Consider the following 24,859-nt stretch of genomic DNA (forward strand, 5'->3'; position numbering starts at 1 on the left):
TACTACAGTGGTATCATCTGCAAACTTGTAGATGGAGTTAGAGCAGAATCTGGTCATGCAATCATGAGTATATAGGAAGCAGAGTAGAGGGCTGAGGACGCAGCGTTGTGGGGCACCAGTAATGAAAATAATCGTGCTGGATGTGTTGCTGCCTATCCTCACTGATTGCAGTCTGTTGGTCAGAAAGTCAAGGATCCAGTTGCAGAGGGATGTGTTAAGTCCCCGGTCTCGTAGTTTGGTGATGAGTTTGCTTGGAATTATAGTATTGAAGGCAGAGCCGGAGTCTATAAACAATAGTCTAATGTAGGTGTCTTTACAGTTCAGGTAAAGTTGCAGGAAGCCACTCAGGTAAAGATTGGAGAACTGACGAAATATAGAGCAAATCTAGAACTCTGAAATAGATTGTTGGAGCTGGAAAGGAGACATTCAACATTGTGAATAGAGGGTGGAACACTCTGAGGGAGGAAAGAGTTGGATGGAGGGAGAGGGGAAGGAAAGCATTGCAAGGAGAAAGAGAGCACTGGAAGTGAGAGTGTAAGGGCTAAAAAAAAGTTCAAACCATGTTGATGTACCAATGCTGTGTAATACAGGGAACCTCACCTAAGCAAGTGGATAGGTCAGAAGAGGTGGTGAATCCCTCAGCACAGAGACAGGTGTAGGATCCCGCACTGTTCAAACACTCTCCATATGGGGCACAAAAATCTCCTTCAAAACACTCGTTGATATCTGGAAAACCAAGAATAAATATTACTGTGTAAGCAATTGTCCTTGAAGACCCTCCTGCCCATTAGCTTAATACTTTACAGCACCAGTGACCCGGGTTCAATTCCGGCCACTGTCTGTAAGGAGTTTGCACGTTCTCCCCGTGTCTGTGTGGCTTTCCTCCGGGTGCTCCGGTTTCCTCCCACATTCCAAAGGCGTACGGGTTAGGAAGTTGTGGGCATATTATGTTGGCACCAGAAGTGTGGCGACACTTGCGGGCTGCCCCCAGAACACTCTACGCAAAAGATGTATTTCACTGTGTGTTTCGATGTACATGTGACTAATAAAGATCTTATCTTATCAGAGGCTGATGTTCCATACTTAACCCAAAAAAGAAGAAATTTCTGCACAAACACAAGATGCTCTAGAGTGAAAATCTTGAGCCCAAAACTGAAAAACACGGGGCACAAGCGCAGGACACAAGCACCAGACAAAAATGCCAGACACAAGTGTCGGACCCAAATGCATGGCAATAAAAACAGGACAACGTTCCTAGAGCTATGATAATCGCACACCACTCCAGAAAGCACTGATTTTCATACAAGTGGCACAGCCAAGTGAATTATGGGAGTCAATGGGTAACTCTGCTGAATTTTTGGAGTTTGTTCAGTGGAGCTGATGGTCAGACCTGCACATTGGTTGCCGTCAGCACTCAGCCGGTATCCAGGGTTACAAGTGCACTGATAGGAGCCCTCAGTGTTCACGCACATCCCAGCCTCTCCACAGGTTGCACCATTTGCACACTCATCGATATCTGCAACAACAGAGACAATCTGTCCTCAGTCACCCAATTCAGTAAATCCACTACAGCATAGTTCATTACCCAATGTCACCAACAGTGATTCAAATGCCATTAATATACAGATGTCTGGGATTTGGAATTCACCAATTTCTGTGTGCTAAATAGCTGCTGCATGTGGCTCTAATGACCAATCAGGGGCCATGCTAAAAATCCCTCCTGGCTCTCCTAATTCCCTACGAGTTATTTTCTGGCTTCTTTATAATCCTCAAGAGCTCTGTTTGACTTTACCTTCCTAAACCTTACATACACTTCCTTTTTCTTCTTGACTAAATTCACCACCTCTCTTGTCATCCAAGGTTCCCTTACCTTGCCATCTTTGTCCTTCCTTCTTACTGGAACATACCTGTCCTGTACTCTGTCTTTAAAACACCCACCACATGTCAGATGTGGACTTGCCCAAAAACAGCTGGTCCCAATTAACTCTCCCTAGTTCATGCCTAATGCTCTTATAATTTGCCCTGCTCCAATTTAATACTCTCCCACAATGTCCATACTTATCCTTATCTATAGCTATCTTAAAATTTAGGGAATTGTGGTCACTGTTCCCTAACTGTTCTCCCACTGAAAGGTCAGTGACCTGGCCAGGCTCAGTACCCAACACCAGGTCCAATACGGCACCTCCTATTGTCGGACTACCTACATACTGATTTAAAAAACACTACTGGATGCACCCAACAAATTCTGCCCCCTCTAAACTTGCACTAAGGAGGTCCCAGTCTATGTTAGGGAAGTTGAAGTCACCCATTACAACAACCCTATTTTTGTTTTACAATTTTCCCTAATCTGCCTGCATATCTGTTCCTCAATGCCCCAGTGGCTAATGGGGGTATTTACTCTGTATCTAATCTACAATGTCCCTGCCACATAGTGTGTGACAGGAAAGTATAGATGGAGATTTACTCTGCAATTTATCTATATTATTTCTGCTGTGGGATGTTCAATGGGACATTATAGAAGGAGATATATTTTATATCTAATCCATGTTGTCCCTCTGAGGGAGATTTACATAATTAATCCTGCTTCAGGAGTGTTTGAAGGGCTAGTGAAGAGGAAGATTTAATCTCTACCTAACCCATTTTGCCCCTGCTATGAAAGTGTGCAGTGGGACAGTGTAAAGGGAGCTTTACTCTATATCTAATCTGTTTGATGGGTCAGCACAGAGGAGATTTATTTTATATCTAGTCCGTGTTATCCCTGCCATGAGAATGTCTAACGGGATAGTGTAGAGCAAGATTTACTCTGTATCTAATCTGTGCTCTGTCTTGGAAGTTAAGAGGGAGCTTTTCTTTGTATCTGCTCAGAGTATGTTTGATGATTTTAGGAGCTGACCCCCTTGCACGCACGGTGCTGAAACTGCTCCAGGTCAGTGGCACTGACTGCTCTCAAGGCTTTTTTACCTGCACACTTTCGATTCCGGATCTGGTAGCCTGTGGGGCAGGGGAGGCAGTGGAATGATCCAATGGAATTCACACACTCAGAGTTTGGACAGGTGAAGTCATCCAAGCACTCATCAATATCTGAAATAAAGCAGATCCATGGTGTGTTAGGAGATTCCTGTCACTGTATGGCAGATATGTCAATGTCTATTCTGGGCTTCCCTCCTGTTTTTATCTATACCTTGATGGTGACCATCTCCCTCCCCTTTAACTCCAACAATTCTGTCCCTGCTCCCTTGTTGATTCATCACTCTTGATTCATCAGGTTTTAGAGAAATAACCTTGTTTCACTATTTGAAAAGGGTCAGACCCAGTCTAGACACTGCTGCAGATTCAGGTCGGATGTCAGATAGATACTGGGCCTGAGTGCTCTAGCCAGAGTGATTGCTCTTTCCTGGAGATTCAGTTCAAATAGATCCCCCATCCGCACCCCCACCCAACCACACCCACTCCATCAACAGAGGCTGAGGCATGGGAAGCAGATGACATTACCAATACAATCTGTGCCATGGGAATTGGCCGCAAATCCTCTGGAACACACACAACGGTAACTGCCAACCATGTTCTCACACCGAGCATTGGGGCAGGGTGAAGGCCTTTGTCCACATTCATCTGTATCTATGGAAAACACAAAGCACTCTCATCCTGGGAATATCAATACCTGAACTCACGTCTAAGTACAACTGCACACTAACATTGGGTATGAACCCACACTAAACTATTCTTCAGGCACTTCAACATTGTGGCCCATCTGATGCATACCCACCACCCCTTTATTCAATAGCAAGCGCTAGTTAGCATGAATGCCCTCATCTCAACTCAGTTACCTCTTCCAAGCACATTTGTAATATCCCTATTAATCCCACCCATTTTTTCCTCCCAACTCCTTCTGCAAACATCCACCATTCCCTCTCACCACCGATCCCAATGACCTAACTTGTCCTTAATGCTACTGCAGTGATACATCTGCTCAGTCAGCCACTTGGTCACGGTAGATGAATCTGAAAGGGAAACTGTGTTAGAATTGAGTGATTGTCTCTCTCATTACATTGAGCAGACAGTGGAAAGAGGCCCCCCCCTCACACCTCCCTGGCAGTACACTTAAGGAGGAAATTAGGAGGGTAGAAACAGGACACAAAATATCACTAGCAGATAAGGTAAAGGAAAATCCTAAAAGATTCCATAAGTACATTAAGAACAAAAGGGTAACTAGGGAGAGAGTGGGTCTCCTTAAGGATCAGCATGGTGATCTATTTGTGGAGCCATGGGAGATGGGAAAGGTCTTAAATGAATACTTTTCATTTGTATTTACTGAGGATAAGGACATGGAAGCTATTGAGATCAGGGAAGAGAACAGTGATATCCTGAAGTGACCAAGAGGATTGACGAGGGCGGGGTGGTGGATGCTGTCTATGTGGACTTTAGCAAGGCCTTTCACAAGGTCCTCCATGGTAGGCTGGTGCAGCAGGTTAGAATACAAGGGATCCAGAGTGAGAGAGAAAATTGGATACAAAATTGGCTTGGTAATAGGAGGCAGAGGGTGGTTGTGGAAGGTTGGTTTTCAGATTGGAGGTCTGTGACCGGTAGTGTGTTGCAGGGATTGGTGCTGGGTCCCTTGTTGTTCATTATATATACCATCAATTTGAATGAGAACGTAGGTGGCATGACTAGTAAGTTTGTAGATGACACCAAAATTGGTGATGTAGTGGACAGTGAAGAAGGTTGTCTGAAGTTACAACAGGATCTAGATCAACTGAACAAGTGGGCTAGGGAATAGAGGAATTTATCTCAGATAAGTGCAAAGTGATTTTTGGAAGTTAAACCAGGGCAGTACATACAGAGTGAATAGCAGGGCCCTGGGGAGTGTTAGTGAACAGAGAGAACTTGGGGTGCAATTACATAGTTCCTTGAAAGTGGCAACACACAGATAGACAGAGTAGTGATGAAAGAATATCATATACATGCCTTCATCGGCTGAAGCATTGAGTACAGGAGTTTGGATGTCTTGTTACAGTTGTACAAATTGTTGTTTAGGCTGCATTTAGAGTATTGTGTACAGTACTGGTCACCGAGCTACAGGAAGGATATGATTAAGCTGGAGAGGATGCAGAAAAGATTTATAAGGATGTTGCCAGAACTGGAGAGTTTGAGTTATAAGGAGAGATTGGATAGGCTGGGACTGTTTCTCCTGGAGTGAAAGAGATTGAGGGATAATCCTTTTTGAGGTTTATAAAATTATGAGGGGCATAGATAGATAATCACAGTCTTTTTCCCTGGGTAAGGGAGTCTAAAACTAGAGATCATAGGTTTAAGGTGAGACGGGAAAGATTTAAAGTTTCTCACACAGAAGGTGGCGGGGATGTGGAGCAAGCTGCCAAAGGCGTGTACAATTACAATGTTATAAAGACATTTGGACAGGTACATGGATAGAAAAGTTTGAGGGATATTGACCAAAAGCTGGCAACTGGGACTAGTGTCGCTGAAGGGCTTGTTTCCTTGCTGTACCATATCAATCTATGAATGCCTTTCTCACTCCAACCGGTCCTGGCAACATTCTCCTCTGCACTTGGCTGTCATTTACTCACCGACACAACGTGACCGCTCAGCATTCAGCTGGAACCCCGTGTTGCACACACACGTGTAATCCTGCTGTCGCATCACGCAGCGTCCTGGACCACAAACCTGTGGAACTCGGAGGCAGATGTGAAGCTCAGGAGCTATGGGGTAGAGAGTGAGGTCTCAAGAGTTAGTGAGATTGTACAAAAGGAAAATGGACTGAGGGACTGATCTGTCACATCAGACAGAGAGAGGAGAATAAAACAGAATGATAGAGTTTGAGAAAGAGGGAAGGAGAGGTAGATGGAGAGTGTGAGAGGGAGAGAGTGTGGGGGAGGAGAGGGGGAGGGGAGGGAGGGAAGGAGGGAGGGGAGAGGGGAGGGAGGGTGGGAAGAGGGGAAGAGGACTGCGAGGATAAGGGGAGAGGAGAGGGGCAGGGGAGAGGGAGGGGAGAAGGGGAGAGGGGGGGAGAGGGGAGAGGGTGAGAGGGGAGGGGAGAGGGGAGAGGGGAAAAGGGAGAAGGGAGAAGGGAGAAGGGAGAAGGGAGAAGGGAGAAGGTGGTGGGGAGAAGAGAGGGGGAAGAGGATGAGAGGGTGAGAGAGTGAGAGGGTGGAGGGGAGGGGGAGGGGGTGAGGGGATAGGCAGAGGGGAGGGAGAGAGGGGTAGAGTGGGAGAGGAGTGGGAGGGGAGGGAGGGAGGGGGGAGGGGGAGTGGGGGAGGGGATGTTGGGAGAAGGTGATGTGAGAGGGGGAGGGGGACGGATGAGTGGGAAGAGGAGGGGAGAGTGGGAGGGGAGAGTGGAAAGGGGTGGGGGAAAGGGTGAGAGGGATAGGGAAAGGGCGAGAGAGGGATGGGGAGGGGGAGAGGGGAGCAGAGAGGGTGAAAAGGGAGAGGGAGGGGGAAAGGGGAGGGAGAAAGTGGAGAGTGGGATGGGATGGGGAGGGGGAGAGGAGTTTGGAAAGGGGGAGAGGGGAGAAGGGGAGAGCGGGAGTGGGGGAATGGGAGAGGGGGCGAGGGGGAAGGGGAGAGGGGGCGAGGGGGGAAGGTGAGGGGAGAGGGGGAAGGAGAGAAAAAGATGGGGAGAGAGATGGTGGGAGGAATTAACAAAGTGGAAGACAATGAGAAAGACAGAAATGTGGAGAGAGAGAAAAACAGGGAAATAAAAAATTTTGGAAGAAGGGATCGACAACAAGAGGTGAGTGAGAAGGAGAGACTGGAACAGAAAGAGTATTGAAAAAGGTTTTAAAGTTTTTCCTTGCTGTTTCTTCCATCTAACAGCTTCGGGTTTTGGTAGTAGGGGTAGATTTTTTTTGTAATAAAATATTTCAATTTTTTCTTTCCTTATTAACTAACTACTATATGTGATTATTGACTTAGAGTATTGTAATCCTAAGTACGACTTAATACAATGTATTCAGTAGTATTTTTACTTTCTTTTTTGATGCATGTACTCTGTATTTTTTTTCATGGATTTAATAAAAATATTGTAAAGAAAAACGAAGAGAGTGCTGAGAGAGAAGGGAGGATATCCAGAGAACAGACAAAAAAACTGATCAGTGAAAGAGAATGAGATTCGCAGATGTTCAGGAAGAGGAGACACATTCAAAATGGAGAATATTTAATCTTCTCAATTTGCAGTGTTAGGGATGTTTTTTTTTAAATGTTTCAGGGATTGTTTATAAATTTTCAGAAAGATATGGGGCCCTGACGTTAGCGATGCTGAGCAGGTCAGGCAGCATCCAGAGAGAACTTTTCATCAGAACTGCAAAAAGTCTGAATTGAAATATGCTTTAAGCTGCAGAGGAGGAGGAGGGATGAATGGTACGCGTGATGGTGGTGTCAGCCAAGGAAAAGTGAATGCCTGTTACTCACAGCTGATCTGTCAGGAGGAGAGAGAAAGAACATTGCTGTCACTAAGATATAAATTTCTAGATATCTGAAATATAATACTGGAAATACCCAGAAGGTCAAGTAGCATCTGTAGAGAGAGAAAAACAAAGTTAAAGTTCTAAGTTGATGACCTTTCTCCACAGATGTTCCCTGATCTGCTGAGTATTTCCATCATCCTCTTTTATTTCAGATTTCCAGCATCTGCACATTCCTATTTAGAAATCTTCCACTCCTGAAAAGTTAATGTAAACCAGTGACATGCAGTGGGTTAATGCAAGTTTTGTGTATGGGCTCCACAGCAATTTTTTATTTACACCCAGATGGCATGTATGACAGCTCAGGTTCTGCACAATGAAATGCTCACAAAGGCCTTTCCGCTGATGGCAAAGCCAGTGCAGGCAGAGTCAGGGAGCAAGGAGAATAGGAACTCCAGTTGAAGGTGGAGGGTATCGGCAGCTTAAGCTGATGCATGGACTGTGGTTGTCTGCCGCGGGGAGGGGGTCCAATGAAATCCAAAGTTGGGCTGGGTGGGAGACAATGGAGTAAGGGGTAAGCAGTAAACTTAAAAGGGTGCTGCCAGTTGGAGAAAACATATACTGGGCTCCAAATCTACAGACAGCTCACCAGGTTAATCCCCTTTATGCTGAAGTGGGCCTTACCTTTATCGTTTAAACTTGGCACAGCACAAGCAGGCATGCTACTCACAGCCAATGGAAGTGCAAATGAATCTTAACCATCTGATTCCAATGTAGTGCTACACAAAAGCATTTCCAGATGTGCTAACACTGGGCAACTACTGAACAGCTCTGGAAGAGTGAGGCTATCCCGCAGTTCACAAGCAAAATGCTTCAAGTGCTTGATAGTCTAGATGCAGGGAGGATGTTTCCCTTGACTGAGGAAAATAAAACTAGAGGGCATAGCTTCAGAATAAGGGATAAGCTGTTTAAGAGTGATAGGAGGAGAAATTTATTTGGTTAGAGGGTGGTAAACTCACTGCCCTGGAATGACTCAGTTACTGTACTCATTCAAAAACAGATTACTACATTTCTGAAAGTTAAGAGAATTAGAGGATATGGGGACAGTGCAGGTAAATGCTGCTGGGATAGAAGGTCAGCTATGGTCTCAATGAAAGATGGGAGTTGATTCAAAGGACAGATTGGCCCACTCCTTCTCCTATGTCTTATGGAACAGTGGGTAACTGAGGCTGGACACTGGTCACCGGTGGCCAGTAACCTGGCCAGTAGTAATCTCTGCCAGTTCCTGTTTCTGTTGCTTCACTGGGTGAGGATCTAGATCAAGATTCAATGAGAAGCTGCAGTCCAATGAGCTATTACAAAAGAACCTTGCAGGGAAACAAAGACATTTAGCTCTTGCTGATCATTCAAGTTCAACAGGGACTGCTGGAGACCGAGGTTAGGATGTACCTCCTAACAGAAGGTTAGATCGTTGTTGTACTAATCTTGACAATTGCAAACAGAAACTGACTGGAGGGAATGGCCAGTGCTTGGTTGCAAGAGTTCCTGTGCTTTTAAAACAGATTATTTCCTGAGATGTTGACTTATCTTTGATGGTGGCCATGAATTCACACACCTGGGGTTGTGCTCCGAGGCTGGGCTGTGGTGGTAGTTGTATGTATCCTGGCAACACTCGTCGTCAGTCTCAACCTGGGAGCTTTACCAGCAACAGAAAGAAAATGAGAAGATTACTACTGCCCTTTCCCAATGCCCAATGACCTCTTGCCTACCCCAAATCAGCAATACTACTGATCCCCAACCCATCAGCTGATCTCCTGCTCAACTATTCCCCAGCCAAGCCCAAAATGCTGATCACACCTCACCCTCTGACCATTCCCAGGTGCACCCTCTCTGCAACCGCATCCCAAAGACCCTTCTCTTCCCTGCAGCCTTACAATCCTCCATCCCCTCGCCCACCAACTTTCCCAACCCCAAATGCCACACCATTCTCCATTGCCCTTCCTTCAACACTCCTTGCCCGCCCACTACCAGCGTACCCACAGTGTGTTGGATGCGAGGTGCCAGGGTGGTGGTTTGCCGCACTTGATCCACAGGTTCTCTACTTTGGCTACGCTCTTCGATCACCCGGTTGATGTATCGGAGGTCTGACCTGGTATAGTGGTAGCCAGGTCCTGCGGGGCAGACTTCCCGGAAAGCACCTGTAGAGGAAAAGCAGGACACACAACACCCCTCAAAACAAAGCTTCTTCACCTCCCTCCCATTTCGCCCTTACTCCCTCCCCTCTCCTCCCCATTTCCTTCTCATTTTCACTCTTCCCTTTCCCTCTGCCCTGCATCATTCCCTTTCCTTCTCTCTATCCATTCACCCCTTCCTTTCCTCCTCTCTACCCCTCGCTTTCATCTATTTCCTCTCTCTCCCCTCCTATACGTTCTCTGCTCCCGCTGTTCCCCCCCCCACCCTGACTTGCACTCTTTTCCCTAACCCTTTCTCTCTCCCCTCGACATAAATACATCCACTCTTACTCTCCATCTTCCTTCTCTCAATCTCTCATCACTCACCCTCTTTTCCCATTGGTTTCTCTCACCTGCACTCTCTGCCACTCTTCCCCTCTCTACCTTTTCTCTCCTGCTCCTCTCTCCTGCATCCGGCTCCCTCCTGAGTTACCTGTGCCTGGAGAAGGACACCTCTGGCAGTTGGGACCCCAGGCTTTTCCTACACGACTGCAGCAGCAGATTTGTTTGGTGATGTTCTGGACTACTGGCAGGGAACAGGATCCGCTCCTCCAAATACGGTAGCAGGGTCCTCTGGTCAATGATATAACCTGCTGTGCTGAAACATTGAGCCCCCTGTGAGCTGTTCAGTAAATGCAAGCAGTATTCACACAGCACCTACAAAACTCTTGCATTTCACTGTGCAACACCAAATACCGAGAAACAAACAATGTGTTGGAGGAACTCAGCAGGTCGAGCAGCACCTGATGCAGAGTTTTGACCCGAAATGTCGACAATTCCTTTCTCCCCACAGATGTTGCTCGACCCGCTGAGGTCCTCCAGCAGATTCTTTGTTGCTCCAGATTCCAGTACCTGCAGTCTCTTATGCCAACAGATAACAACTGCCAGAAGACTATTTGCCTCTGGGGGAATAAGTGAACAGAATGATCTGATCCCAGCATTTGCCATCACACACACATTCTCAGGGCCAGGAACTCCGGCTGAGTACCCTGTTTCTTGTGCTGCTGTCAACATGAACATCATTACTGGAAAATTATCCATGTTCAACAAGGGCACTGCTGGTATTTACCACAAGAGTGCTAGAAAGATCAAGATTCCCACATGAACACACAAGTCCTGGTCACACTCGCTGAGCTCTGCCAGTGAATTTCCACTGCATTCTGCTGCTGAGCAGTCAGAGAGGAGCTTGCTGAGGTTTATTAGCTGTTCCCCAGGGGAACCCACTCTCACATCCGGAGGGATCAATAGCTCATCCACTCTGATCCTATTATTAGATATGCAGGGAAGACAGGTTAGAACAAGATAAATTATGGAATCCTTCTTCCCCTCTGCCATCAGATTTCTGAACGGTCCATGAACACTACCTTGTTATTCCTCTTTTGCACTATTTATTTATTTTTATAACTTACAGTAATTTTTATGTCTTTATGTCTTGCACTGTACTGCTGCCACAAAACAACAAATTTCACGACATATGTCAGTGATAATAAACTTGATTCTGATTCCATTTAATTAGTTATCATTGCTTTAATTTTTTGATTGTTTAAAAATATTTTAGTGTTTTAGTTTAACTTTCCCAATGTTGACTGGGATTACAGTGTAGGGGACATAGATGGGGAGGAATTTGTAAAATGTATCGATGAGGGTTTTCTGAAGCAGTATATCGTGAGTCCTACTAGGAAGGGGGCTGTACTTAACTTTATCTTAGGGAATGAAGACAGGCAAGTGATTGAAGTGTTTGTGAGGAAACCTTTGGGAACAGTGACCATAGTTCGGTAAGGTTCAAGGTAGAAATCGCAAAAGATAAAGTTGGTCCTTGAGTTAGGACCTAAACTGAGGGAAAGCAGATTTCAATGGTGTCAGACAGGAACAGGGAGCAGCTGTTTGAGGGGAAAACAACATCTGATCGACGGGAGGTGTTTAAAAGTGAGACAGTAAAAGTTCAGAGTCAGCACGTCCTTGCGATGGTCAGAGGCAAAGATGGTAAGTTCAGGGAGCCCTAGTTATTGAAGAATATTAAAGATTTGATAAGGGAAAAGAATGAAACATTCTTTGGCAGAATTCTGGGCAGTGTAGAGGAGCAGAGGGATCTGGGGGTTCATATCCACAGATCACTGAAAGTTGCCACACAGGTGGATAGGGTAGTTAAGAAAGCTTATGGGATGTTAGCTTTCATAAGTCGTGGGACTGAGTTTAAGAGCCGCAAAGTAATGATGTAGCTTTACAAAACTCCGGTTAGACCACACTTAGAGTACTGTGTCCAGTTCTGGTCGCCTCATTATAGGAAGGATGTGGAGGCGTTGGAAAGGGTGCAGAGGAGATTTACCAGGATGCTGCCTGGATTAGAGAGTATGGATTATGAGGAGAGACTAAAGGAGCTAGGGCTTTACTCATTGGAGAGAAGGCGGACGAGGGGAGACATGATAGAGGTATACAAAATATTAAGAGCAATAGATAGAGTGGACAGCTAGTGCCTTTTTCCCAGGGCACCAATGCTCAATACAAGAGGGCATGGCTTTAAGGTAATGGGGGGGAATTTCAAGGGAGATGTCAGAGGGAGGTTTTTCACCCAGAGAGTGGTTGGTGCATGGAATGCGCTGCCTGGGGTGGTGGTGGAGGCTGATACATTGGTCAAGTTCAAGAGATTTTTAGATAAGCATATGGAGGAATTTAAGATAGAGGGATATATGGGAGGAAGGAGTTAGGTAGTCTTAGGAGTGGTTTGAAGGTCGGCACAACATGGTGGGCCGAAGGGCCTGTACTGTGCCGTATTGTTCTATGTTCTATATGTCAGCCACAGGAAATTATTGAACAAATTACTTTAGGTGATACAGGAGAAAACTTAAGAAAGAAACTGGGAGAGCAAAAAAAGGGCTAAGTAAGATGACAGAGAATTCCAAAACCTTTTATAAGATATTAGAAGCAAGACGATAACCAAAGAATAAATAGGTCCCCTCAGGGACCAGAGGAGTAATCTATGGAGCCAGGGAATATGAAGGAGATCCTAAATGAATACTTCCCATTGGTATTCACCAGAGAGAAGGATGTGGTGGATGGAGAGTTAAGGGAGGGGTATGCTGATACTCTGGAGCATGTCTGTATCAGGAAGGAGGAAGTGCTAGAGATATGGAGCAGATTAGGGTGGATAAATCCCCAGAGCCGAACTTGTAAAGGCAGGGACTGATTAGGCGGAGTCAGCTTGGCTTTGTGCAGGGGAGATCATGTTTCACAAGTCTGATTGAGCTTTTTCAAGAGGTAGTTAGGAAAATTGATGAGAGCAGAGCAATAGAAGTGGTTTACATGGACTTTAGTAAGGCTTTTGACAAGGTCCCACATGGTAGACTGGTCCAGAAGGTTAAGACAAAAGGGATCCAACACGTATTGGCAAACTGGATCCAACATTGGCTGGCTGACAGAAGGCAAACAGCAGTGGTGGAGGGATGTTTCTCTGACTGGAAAACTAACAAGTGGTGTACCACAGGAATCAGTGCTGGACTTGGTTGAGAATGTAGGGGATATGACCGGTGAGTTTTCAGATAACTCAACGATTGGTGGAGTCATAAATATTGAAGAAGGTCATCTAAGGATACAGTAGGACATAGATCAGCTAGAAAGTTGGGCGGAGCAGTGACAGATGAAATTTAGTCCAGACAAATGTGAGGTAATGTAATTTGGGACATATGGTGTAAATTGCTGGGACCTCAGAAATGCTGAGGTATGGACACACCTTGGGGTGCAAATCCATAGCTTGCTGAAAGTGGCGACAGAGGTTGATAGGGTAGTGAAAAGTGCATTTGGTATGCTAGCCTTCATAGGTCGAGGCATTGAGTATAAGAGTTGGGACATTAGGCTGTAGCTGTACAAGACATTGCTTAGACCTTGGAGTATTGTGTACAATTCTAGTCACCACACTACAGAAAGGATGTGGTAGCGATGGAGAGAGTGCAGAAGAGATTCACCGGAATGGAGTTGCCTGGAATGGAGGGCTGTAGTTATAAGGAGAGATTGGACAGGCTGGGTTTGTTCTTACAGGAACACAGAGGCTGAGGGGTGCCCTTATAGAGATTTATAAAATTATGAGGGGTTTATATAGGATAGGTAGAGTCTTTTTCGCAGAGCAAGGGAGTCTAAAACTAGAGGGCTCAGGTTTAAGGTGGGAGGGAAGAAATTTAAAGGAGATTTGAGGGGAAAGGTTTTCACAGAGGGTGGTGAATATCTGGAATGAATTGCCAGAGGAGGTGGTGGAGGCAGATACAATTACAATGTTTGAAAGGCATTTGGACAGGTACTTGGATAGGAAAGGAGTAGAGGGATTGGTGCCTAATAAGGGCAAATGGGATTAGTGTAGAGGGGCATCACAGTTGGCATGGATGAGGTGGGTTGAAAGGGCTATTTCTGCGTTGTGGCTCTGACTCTGTGAGTTGATATTTAAAAATAACATTATTTTCCATCTTTCTTAATGCTTTTATTTGTGCATTGTCTCCAGGAAGTTAAAGCCAGGAATGGTTTCTCTAGGGTTACTGAGGTATTCCTAACCTTCACTGGATTCCTCCCATAGGCCTTCCTCCTGGAGAATGGGCTTGTGCCACTGGCACCGGTATTGGCTGTAATTTCCCAGAATCGCTGTGTGAATTTAGATGGTGATTTTGCCAAGTTTTTCAAGGGGGAGAAGGTTAGTGTTGGTCTCCATCTGGCAGAGGATGTTGGAATGGTGGATCACTAAATGTCAGAGGTGTTCCTATAGAAAAAATCACAGCAGCTTTGATGGACAAAGCACTATGTTCATCTTTTCTGTCTGCAAATGATTTCTAAAGGAGCTTTGTGGGTGAGGCTAAATCTACCGATTATGCCACTCAGTATGGAGTATAAGGGATGTAGCATAAACAAGAGGGAAATCAGGATGGCAAAAAGAGGACATGAGGTAGCTCTGGCAGATTGGCAAGGGAGAATCCTAAGAGCAATGGGGAACTAGGGAGAGAATAGGGATCTTAAGGATCAATGTGGTTATCTATTAGGGGAACCACAAGGGATGGGTGAGGTCTAAAGTGAATATTTCTCAGTTGTATTTACGGCAGAGAAGGTCATGAAAGCTAGGGAATTCAAGGAAGAGAATAATGATGTCTTGAAACATATCCACGTTATAAAAGAGGAGGTGCTGGCTATCTTAAAGCATATAAATTTGGATAAATCTCCAGGGCCTGACCGAGTGTATCCTAGGACATTGTGGGAATAAATTGCTGGGGCCCTGGCAGAGGTACTTATATCATCATTATCTACAGGTGAGGTACCAGAAGACTGGAGATGATTAATGTTGTGCCTTTATTTAAGGAGGGCTGCAAGAACAAGCCAGGGAACTACAGGCTGGAGAGCCTAACGTCAGTGGTGGGAAAGTTACTGAATGGGATTCTGAGGGACAGGATCTACCTGCACTTGGAAAGGCAAGGACTGATTAGAGACAGTCAGCATGGCTTTGTGCATGGGAAATCATGCCTCACAAATTTGACTGAGTTTTTTGAAATGGCAACTAAGAGAATTGATGAGGGTAAATAAGTAGATGTTGTCTACATGGACTTAAGCATGGCCTTTGAATAGGTCCCACATGGTAGACTGGTTCAGAAGGTTAGAATATATGGGATCCAAGGTGAGCTAGCCAATTGGATAAAAAAAATGGCTTGGTGTTGGGAGTCCTTTGTCACTTCCACCTACCAGCTTCTGACATCATTCCCACCCTCATCTGTCTATCACCCCCTTCACCTGGATCCATCTATAACCTGCTGGCTCTTACTCCACCCTGTCCCTCCCATCTTTTTATACTGGCTGTCTTCCCCTTTCTTTCCAGTCCAGATCAAGGGTCTCGATCTGAAAAGTCGACTGTCCATTTCCCTCCACAGATGCTGCCTGACCAGCTGAGTTCCTCCACCACTTTTTGTGTTGCTCTAGATTCCAGCATCTGCAGTCTCTTGTGTTTAAGATACTAGGTTCCCAATAAGCATCAGCTACAGTATTCAGTATTATCATATCTGGTAGGGTAGCGTGTTACTGAGCTAGAGTTTGGACTAAAGATTTATAGAAGCTGAGCAATTTAAATACAGCTTGTCAAATAATCCAGTGTAAAAAGTGTCAGTTGTGGTGATCATGAAGCAACTGGATTGTTGTAAAAGCACATCTTGTTCACTAATATAATTCATGGAAGGAAACAGAGCTTATAGTGGGCTTCACACCCACAGAAATAAAAGTGTCTCTTTGCAGATTCATAATGTAACTGCACTGTGTAATGAATTGACCTGTACGATTGGTTTGTAAGACAAGCTTTTCACTGTACTTCGGTACAAGTGACAATAATAAACCAATACCAATACCAATACCAACAAGGTAATTGGCTGAGAATGGAGTTTTGGGATTACTTTGGGTTTGACACAGGGCCATGAGGAGGGCAGTAGAACCTGGGTAGGACTGATACAGGGCCATGAGGAGGGCAGTAGAACCTGGGTAGAACTGATACAGGACCATGGGGAGAGGGCAGTAGAACCTGGCTAGGACTGATACAGTCCATGGGGAGAGGACAGTAGAACCTGGGTAGAACTGATGCAGGGCCATGGGGAGAGGGCAGTTGAACTTGGGTAGGACTGATATGGGGCCATGGGGAGAGCTGGGCTGAGAATGAGTCAGTGTGGTGATATTTAAAATTGCTGTTACCATTGACTATATTTGTAATGATCGACAAATATTACAAATAATATTTGTAAAAATATTATATAATATTAAAATAATGAGTGGCCTCCTTCTGGACATGCGTTCTGGGGAGTGCTGTGCGAGCTGGTCCTGTCAGCTTGATCACTTACAGATGCACCGGCTCTTGGAAGTGTCCTGGACATAGCCGGGGTTGCACAAGCAGCCGTAACTGCCTCTCACGTTCACACACTTGCCATTCTGACAGATTCTTGGCGAGGTGCACTCGTTGATGTCTGCAAGAAGCAGGACAAAAGATTTAGGCTCTATAGTGGGGGCAGTGAAGGGTTAAAAGCTTACGTCTACTTTTATGTTATACGAGAACTGCAACGTCGATGGCTGGGATTTTTGAGCAATTATTTTGTACTTAGATTTTATGCCTAGATTATTTTCATAAGAGGAAGAAATATCCTTAAGGACAGGCCCAGATTTGCCATATGTTTTAACCATCTACAGAGTTAATACCCTATAATCCTCACTTGTCAGTTGACATAAACCCCAGAACAGTCCTTTCCAGTAGCAGCATTATTATATAGTACAGGCACTCTAAGAAGAGCAGCAGGTTTATTATACACACTTCCCTTGGGATTACTGCCCATTATGGACCCTAAACTACTCTTACTAATGGGGGGGGGGGAAGGAGGTGGTGGAAGAAGGAACAGCACAGATCAGGATGGAGTGTGATAAAGAGCAGGTGGGAGGAGATGGTGCCAATTGTCTAACTTGGTATGGAGGTCATGGAGGTGGGAATTGTTGTCCAGGGTTAACCATTACTACCTAACATCACACACTGATCATTATTGGCAACGGGATCATGTCTCGGCAAAGATTTGTTGTCCCGAAGAACAACCAAATATGGGAGGAAATGTGAAAGTTTTGTTGGATGAAGTAATGTGTCACGGCCGTTTAAGGCTAGACTCTGGCTCTCTTGTCTGATATTTCAATTTGGTTCCAAATGGTTCTTAAAAGTATAATATGGCAAGCTTGGAATTTGATCCATCCATATCAGGATACAAATTAGTTGGGAGGAATGTGCAGAATGTACAGGAAATGTAGAAAGTGACATACATCAATAGACACTAATTCCTGCTGTCCTTGCACTTGTCATCTGAGGATGAGCAGTATGGGATTTTCCAAATACCGGCATTAATCCCTGAACCCAAGTGCTCTGGGCTTTCTCAGATGGCCTCATTACTGAAGGTGCTTTCTATTCCCTGGGCCTTCTCAAAGAGTCATTTACCCTGGAATCTACTCTGTACTGATTCCCTGTCTAAGGATTTCAGCTACTTTAACCTCCTTGCTCACAGCCTGGTTAATGAAACAATCATTATTTCTCTCTTGCCATATTCAGTCAATCCACTGAAACATCAGTCTTGACTTGGGGAGTGTTGGGCAGCAGTGATGTCTGCAGCAAATCAGGGCAGAGAACACAGTACCTGGTCAAGCTACTCCTGTCCACGTCCAGGTAGTGAGCGCTTGCAATGTATTTATACGTAAGGATTTTCACACAGTGGATGTCCTGGTTAGGACACTGATGGGCAGCTTGACCAACACCTGAGACAGAGGCTAACTGGTGCCCCACCACAGCGCAATATGAAATCAGTTCCCATAAGATGTGGCTTTGATGTGGGGTCTTCCCAGATCATTCAGGTGTCTGCCACCTAGCATTGTACTAGTATCCAGTGATTAATGAGACAGGAGAACAAGCTACAGAATCTCCTGTGTGCTGACTGCATTACCTTGACATTCACCATCAACCATTTTCTGAAATCCTTGGGGACATTCATTTTCTGCAGAATAAAACATCAGATTATTAATGAACAAGGAGGAAATATACAACTGAGTGACAGAACTTGTTAAAGACTGAACCCAAGGCACAATGGGGCAGGAGGAGGCAAAAGGCCCCTTCTTACCCCTGGTCCAGGTCACATTGTAACCCTGCTACAGAGCTCAAGATCACAGTGACAGAGGTTCAAGGGGCCACTTCCTGAGGTGGCTCCTTCAAAATAGTCCTTCTAGGGCCACTAACTTTACCTTTGGGACAATGAACAACTGTTCCTAACAAACCCTTCAGAGCAGGAGGAAAGTGAAGGATTTGATGAGGGACATGAAGGAGAGGCTGACAGAGTGGGAAGGGGTTTAATGTCAAAGGTGAGAAGATAGGAGAGGGTGATGATAGGGAGTGAGAAATTAGGAAGGAGGATTGACATAAAGGAGGTGGGAAATTGGGGTGGGTAAGTAAGAGGGGCAGGGAGGGTGGGAAGCATCAGTGAATGATGAGGTAGTGGAGGAGAGGTGAGTGAGGAGAAGGTGAGTGTTGCATTGAAGCACATTCCAGAGGGGCACTGCTGTGTAGCAAACAGAGTATTGCTCTGGACTTGCTAATTGACTGGGCATTTCTCAGGTCTCTGGAATAGTTGGAGCTATGTAACAAGTTCCATGGAAGCAGCAATCTGTTCATGATCAACACAACTCGCATGTGAGAACTATTAATGTTGGAGCTTTAATGATCTCCACAGATTACAGCTCAACCAGCCGTCAGCCTCGGACTGTACGTATTTCAAATCATTCCCTCGATCAGGCGCAAGCTGTGGTGGTGATCAGATGGTTTAAACCTTGATGTTTGGGACACACTCCGTTTCAAGTTTCAGTGCTTTTGGGAGAGGGGAAATGAGATAAAATCACATTCATGGGAAAAACAGGAGGACATTCAGCCCCTGGAGCTTCTTCCCATTTCTAGCCCAGGTCTCCCTCAACCAGGTCAGGATCAGCTGTGCATTTATGCACTGCCCCTTGATCATCCGCCAACATTGATTGTCCAAACTCTTTATGAGAACAAGCTGCTTTAGCACCACCTTCCTATTACCACCCCCTCCCTCCACCTCTCTACCACAGCCAACATCAGTGCCTCACACTAGAGAACAAAAGGTTAATGTTTGTATTGGGAGGACACCAATACCTGAAGATGAGTTTGCCATGACATGCTCAATTCTAGATTTCAATGTCCATAGTTTAAAACACAAGTCAGAGTTTAACTTCTCACAGAGGCTGACCATTAAACATAGGTTACGTTGCTTGGTAACTTGTCTTCACATAAATTAGTTTGTTGAGGTGCAACAAATCAGAGAGGAAAATCAAAAAACTGCAGATACTGGAAATATGAAATAAAAACAGTAAGTGCTGAAACACTCAGTGCAAAAAAAAACCAAACTGCTGGAGGAACTCAGTGGGCCAGGCAGCATCTGTGGAGGCAGAGGGATAGTTAACATTTTGGGTTGAGACACTTGTGTGTAGAGGGGAGATGGCCAGGATAAAGAGGTGAGGGGGAGGGGCGAGGCAGGTGCTGGCAAGCGATAGGTGGATCCAGGTGAGGAGGGGGTGATGGAGCCAGGTTGGGGAGGGGAGGGTGGAGATGGAAACAAAGGCTGGGAGGTGATTGATGGAGACGGCAAAGGGCTGCAGATTCTGGAATCTGATGAGTAAGGAAGGTAATGTGGAACCAGATAAGGGGGAGATGATGGGCAAGGGTGGAGGGGAGATAGGAAGCCCATTGGTTTAAGTGTGTGGGTGATGGGGCGGATGGATCGAAGTGGGGGGGGGGAGGGTTAGAAACTGGGTATTTTTAGGTAATCCACACCCCCGTGTTCCTTTCTCTTTCCTTCTGATCCAGCCTGGTTCTCTCGACCCTTCCTGCTTTCCAACTCCCTTTGTGTTTCCACTTATCACCTTCCACTACCTCCATCCTCTCCCCCTACCTGGCTCCATCTGTCCTTCATCCCCCTCTGACTATCTATCCTATCTATGTGCCTCATAATTTTATAAACCTCTATAAGGTCACCCCTCAGCCTCCCTACACTCCAGTGAGGACAAACCCAGCCTATCCAATCTCTCCTTTCAACTACAGGTCTCCATTCCAGGGAACATAATGGTGAATTGCTTCTGCACCCTATTGCTACCACATCCTTCCTTTAATGTGGCAATCAGAACATTGAAAATTTAACACATGTGGTTCTGTAATTAATTAAGAAGGGGCAATGGTAAGATGGCCTTTATTGCAAGAGGCTTTGAATAAAGCAGTTAGATGTTAACTGCAATTATATAGGACACTGGTGAGAAGGCACATAGAATAACATGTCCTGGTCTCCCTATCTAAGGCAGATTTACTTGCAATAGGATTCACTAGATTGATATCCAGAATGGTGGGTTTGCTCTCTGGGGAGAGAATAAGTAGATTGGACCCTTACTTTCTTGATTTTAAAAGAATGAGAGGTGATCCCATTGAAACATACAAAATTCTTACAGCATTTGACAGAGCAGATGCAGGGACAATATTTCCACTAGCCAGGGTGTCTAGAACCAGAGGTCATTGCTGTAAAATAAAGGGCAACCATTTAGGAGGGAGGTGAGAAGAGCTGGATGGGGCAGTTAGGGAAGGTCTTTCCAGAAGTAATGACAAATTCCATGGTGAATACCCAGAGAGCACAGAGCCAGCTTAACTGAGGGGGAGTAAAGCCTAAGAAAGTGGCAGGAGGGCTGGAATGTCCAAGGGTAGCCACTGGGATTTGAGAATATATAAGGGACAAAACTAAGGAAGACAGAGCTTTGGGTCCACAAGGGGTGGAAAGCAAATTAAAAACAATGAGAAGTGAAAATGGAGGTGATTGGCCTGGGTCCATACATTAATTTTCCTTACAACACTGGAGGCCATTTGGCTCATTATGCCTATGACAGGTCACAGAGAAATTGCATTGTCCTAGTAGTTTTCTCTGTAAACTATTGTTCCCACGTCCCCATTAACTCCCGCCAGATTCTACAACTCACTGACACACTAGGGCCAATTTTCAATGACCAATTAACTAACCAGCCCACATGTCTTTGGGACGTGGGAGCAAACTGGAGCACCTGGAGAGAAACCAGTTGGTCACAGGGAGAAAGTGCAAACTCCACACAGACAGCACTAGGGATCAGGATCAAACCTGGGTTACTGGAACTGACTCTACTTGTAACTACACCACTGTGCTACCCACACTGTGTTGGGAAAGACATGCAGAAATGACTAAGATACAAATATTCTGACTATGTGAGAGATACATGTGCTCACACAGTTTCAAGATGACTTACATGAAAGTTGGAGATTCGTGCCTACCTGGAGACATGGGGCACTCGCGACACTCGGTTACTCCCCAGCCCACACCACCTCCTCGGCAGCAATGCTCCATGGTCCGCAGCCCAGTCAAAGGGGCAGCACACTGAATGAGAGAGAAAGAAAAAGTCATTTTGGGGCCAGCTATGTCTTCGAGAGTGCCGTGCCCAGAAACTTAATCACTAAATATTTCTTTAAGCACTATGCAATTAAAATTGATTTCCTCCTCCAGAGGGAAATATAATAACTGCCATTTCTGGGTCCCTTTACAAACCTGGCTGGAGTCACCCTTGTGTATCAGGCACAATTTCATGGACGTGGGATGACATGCTTCCCCAAGCATTAGTGTATTTTGGAACAGTGCATGGGAAGCTGGACCTGGCCTCCTAGGGTGACTATTTTTGGACAACCCTTGGAAAACCTGGAGCTCCCAGTGCATTGTTGGACAGGAACTTCAAACCACATTAGCTTTCCTCCCTCACTGTCCCTTCCCAGCACTGCACTGATGTCCCTTGTCTTCCATCAACACCGAGTCTCCATGCTGCACTCCAACCTCTGATTGCCCAATCTGTCTCTCTAGACACCATCAGAATCAGAATCAGGTTTATTATCGCTGACATATGTTGTGATATTCCTTGTTTTGCGGCAGCAGTATAGTGCAAGACATAAAGACATAAAAATTACTATAAGTTACAAAAATAAGTAAATAGTGCAAAAGAGGAATAAGGAGGTAGTGTTCATGGGTTAATGGACCGTTCAGAAATCTGATGGTGGCGGTGGGGGGGGAAGAAGCTGTTCCTGAAACATTGAATGTGGGTCTTCAGGCTCCTGTACCTCATCCATCCACCCAAACCAGAATCCACTCCAGTCAGTATCCTGAGTTCCAACCCAAATCCCACCACACAGCCATTGCACAAGCCTGACAGTGAACTCATTGCTCTGACCCCACATCTTCAGCACCTCACCATCTCTCTCTAGAAGCTCCATTCACTTCATCTAGATATTACTGCCTTGAAGGAAGGTCGTTGTTTCTGCTGTTCCAACCGCGAGGAATGAGATGAAGAAACATTTTATTTGTGCTGGTGATGGGGGAATGTTGGCCGGGACACAAGATTATCTTTATGCTTTCCTCATAATAGTAGCAGTTGAACTAACATTCACCTGAACAGGTAAGCTGGAGATCAGTTTAATCACTCATCCAAAAACCTCTTCAATGTCGCTGATCATTGCCTTGTCCCCGACACAATGCAAGTTTTACTTCCCTATCACAGACCTGTTTTCAGCAAAGTTGGGACCAACAATGTGTGGTTGCCTAAGAGTTGGGGATGTATTTGTGCCACAGCTTGTGCTTAATGCCTGTGGAACTCTCTTTATGGCTAACCTGGCATTCAGTATCTGTCAGGGAGTGGAGACACATAGTCAGAGGATACATAATCAATACAGGAGCTGCTCCCATTGTATCAATAGAATCAGTGATCAGAGATTTTAAAATCACAAGGGCCAGCTGTGTGTCTATATTAGAACAACAACTGCCATATTATACAGCAGGGATCCTCTTAAATAGAAGTGAAAAACCAAAAAAAAAAACTGCAAATGCTGCAAACCTGAAATAAAAACAGAAAATTCTGGAAATACTCGGCAAGTCAGGCCACGTCTGTGGGAAGAGAAACAGACCTATCTTTCACCTTAACTGCTAACACTGTTTCTTTTCTCAGAGATGTGACCTGACTTGCTGAGTATTTCCAGCATTTTCTGTTTTTTTTTACTTTAGTTACTTTATTTTATTTATTTATGTTACTTTAGTAGCGGTCAGCGTAACGTTATTAGAACGCCAGCGACCAGGGTCCAATTCCCGCCGCTGTCTGCAAGGAGTTTGTACGTTCTCCCCGTGACTGCTTGGGTTTCCTCCGGGTGCTCCGGATGCTCCCACATTCTAAAGACGCACGGGTTAGTAGGTTAACTTGGATGTAATTGGGTGGCGCGGGTTCATTGGGCCGGAAGGGCCTGTTACTGTGCTGTATAAATAAAGTTTAATAAAGTTTTTTAATAAATTGTCTGGAAACTGATCACAAAATTTATATAAACAATATATTAAGCTCAATATTGGGAAAGGGCAAATGTGACATGACCGTGATCTGTTCTGGAATGTATAGGGGAACATAATGAGCCATGTGGAGACAACTGAAACAAAGGACTACATTAATTGGATTCCAATGAACTCCTTGAAAGAAACATCAAAACTCCAAGCCATGACATAGTGATGAGATCAGAAGAATGGAGATCAATGTACAAGAGAGAAGTGTGAAATGTAAAACATCCAGCGATCAGGGAAACAATGGATGAATAGTGTAGGCATTAGAACCACTGGACATTTTAGAGCTAAAATATTTGACACAATTGAAACACAAATGCTCACTGTCTCAAACTTATACATAGGTCACGGGAGGTCACAAATAGTTCACCACTAGGCTCACCAAAAATTGTCATCTGTCATATATTACCATTGCATCAAAAATATAAAACTTACCGTATTTGACTTTTGGGAAGATTTGTCAAACTTATCTACCATGAATGTCTGCTTTACTGAATAAAGGGTTGTTACATCTATGGCTCTGGATTCTAACTGGTTCTGCAACAGTATCCCCAAAACTGTTTGTAATCTAGACTAACATGAAAAGAGTTGATTGTAAAGCCATTTTGTACCTGTCCATTTGTTATCTCGGTGAAGCAATAGCCAAACGGGTAGTCACCACTAGACTGTGGAATGACCGTGAGAGATCCCAGTTGATCTTGCATTGCCTGATCTTGCAGTGCCCTCTGAATGGTCCCCTGTACGATGCCTTGCTGAGCGGAATTGCTGTTCCTTCCTCCATCTACCTGTGAGACCCGATGAACTTTCACAGACACTTCAGGAGGGTGGTTAACTCGTAGATTAACAATTGATGGCATCCGTTGATCTGCTGGCATCACCACAATGTTTGCAATAAGAAAGCATTGTCCAATAAGAGAATGGAGTTGGGTATATCTGTCCAATGGGAGAATGGAATTGGGGGATCACTGTTCAATAGGTGAAGAATTACAAGTCAGTGTCCTATCAGAATGGGTGGATCATTATCCAATGGGGGAGTGGATCATAAAATCTAGAGTTGGACAGCACCAAAATGGGTCCTTTGGCCCATCAGATCCATGCTGACGTTTCTGCCCATCTACACTAGTCTCATTTGCCCACATTAGGGCCATATCCTTTTATGCTTTCCCTTTTAAGTGTCTATCTAAATGCCTCTTAAATGTAGTTATTGTATCTGATTCCACCACCTCATCTGGCACTGTGTTCC

The 24,859-nt window shown here is 45.1% G+C and overlaps 1 protein-coding gene across 1 annotated transcript in view; it reads right to left on the minus strand.

The window, feature by feature from the left end:
* Nucleotides 1–24,859, minus strand: part of LOC127586424 (latent-transforming growth factor beta-binding protein 1-like) — a 146,170-nt gene that overhangs the window by 42,516 nt on the left and 78,795 nt on the right. Inside the window, 12 exon segments of the mRNA XM_052044381.1 lie at nt 601–726; nt 1,391–1,516; nt 2,962–3,081; nt 3,493–3,618; nt 5,586–5,717; nt 9,037–9,117; nt 9,458–9,619; nt 10,086–10,250; nt 16,495–16,617; nt 18,121–18,171; nt 21,528–21,630; nt 24,228–24,484. Of these exon segments, the coding sequence (XP_051900341.1) occupies nt 601–726; nt 1,391–1,516; nt 2,962–3,081; nt 3,493–3,618; nt 5,586–5,717; nt 9,037–9,117; nt 9,458–9,619; nt 10,086–10,250; nt 16,495–16,617; nt 18,121–18,171; nt 21,528–21,630; nt 24,228–24,484 (1,572 nt within the window).

Source organism: Pristis pectinata, chromosome 35, assembly GCF_009764475.1.
Source record: "Pristis pectinata isolate sPriPec2 chromosome 35, sPriPec2.1.pri, whole genome shotgun sequence".
NCBI lineage: Eukaryota > Metazoa > Chordata > Chondrichthyes > Rhinopristiformes > Pristidae > Pristis > Pristis pectinata.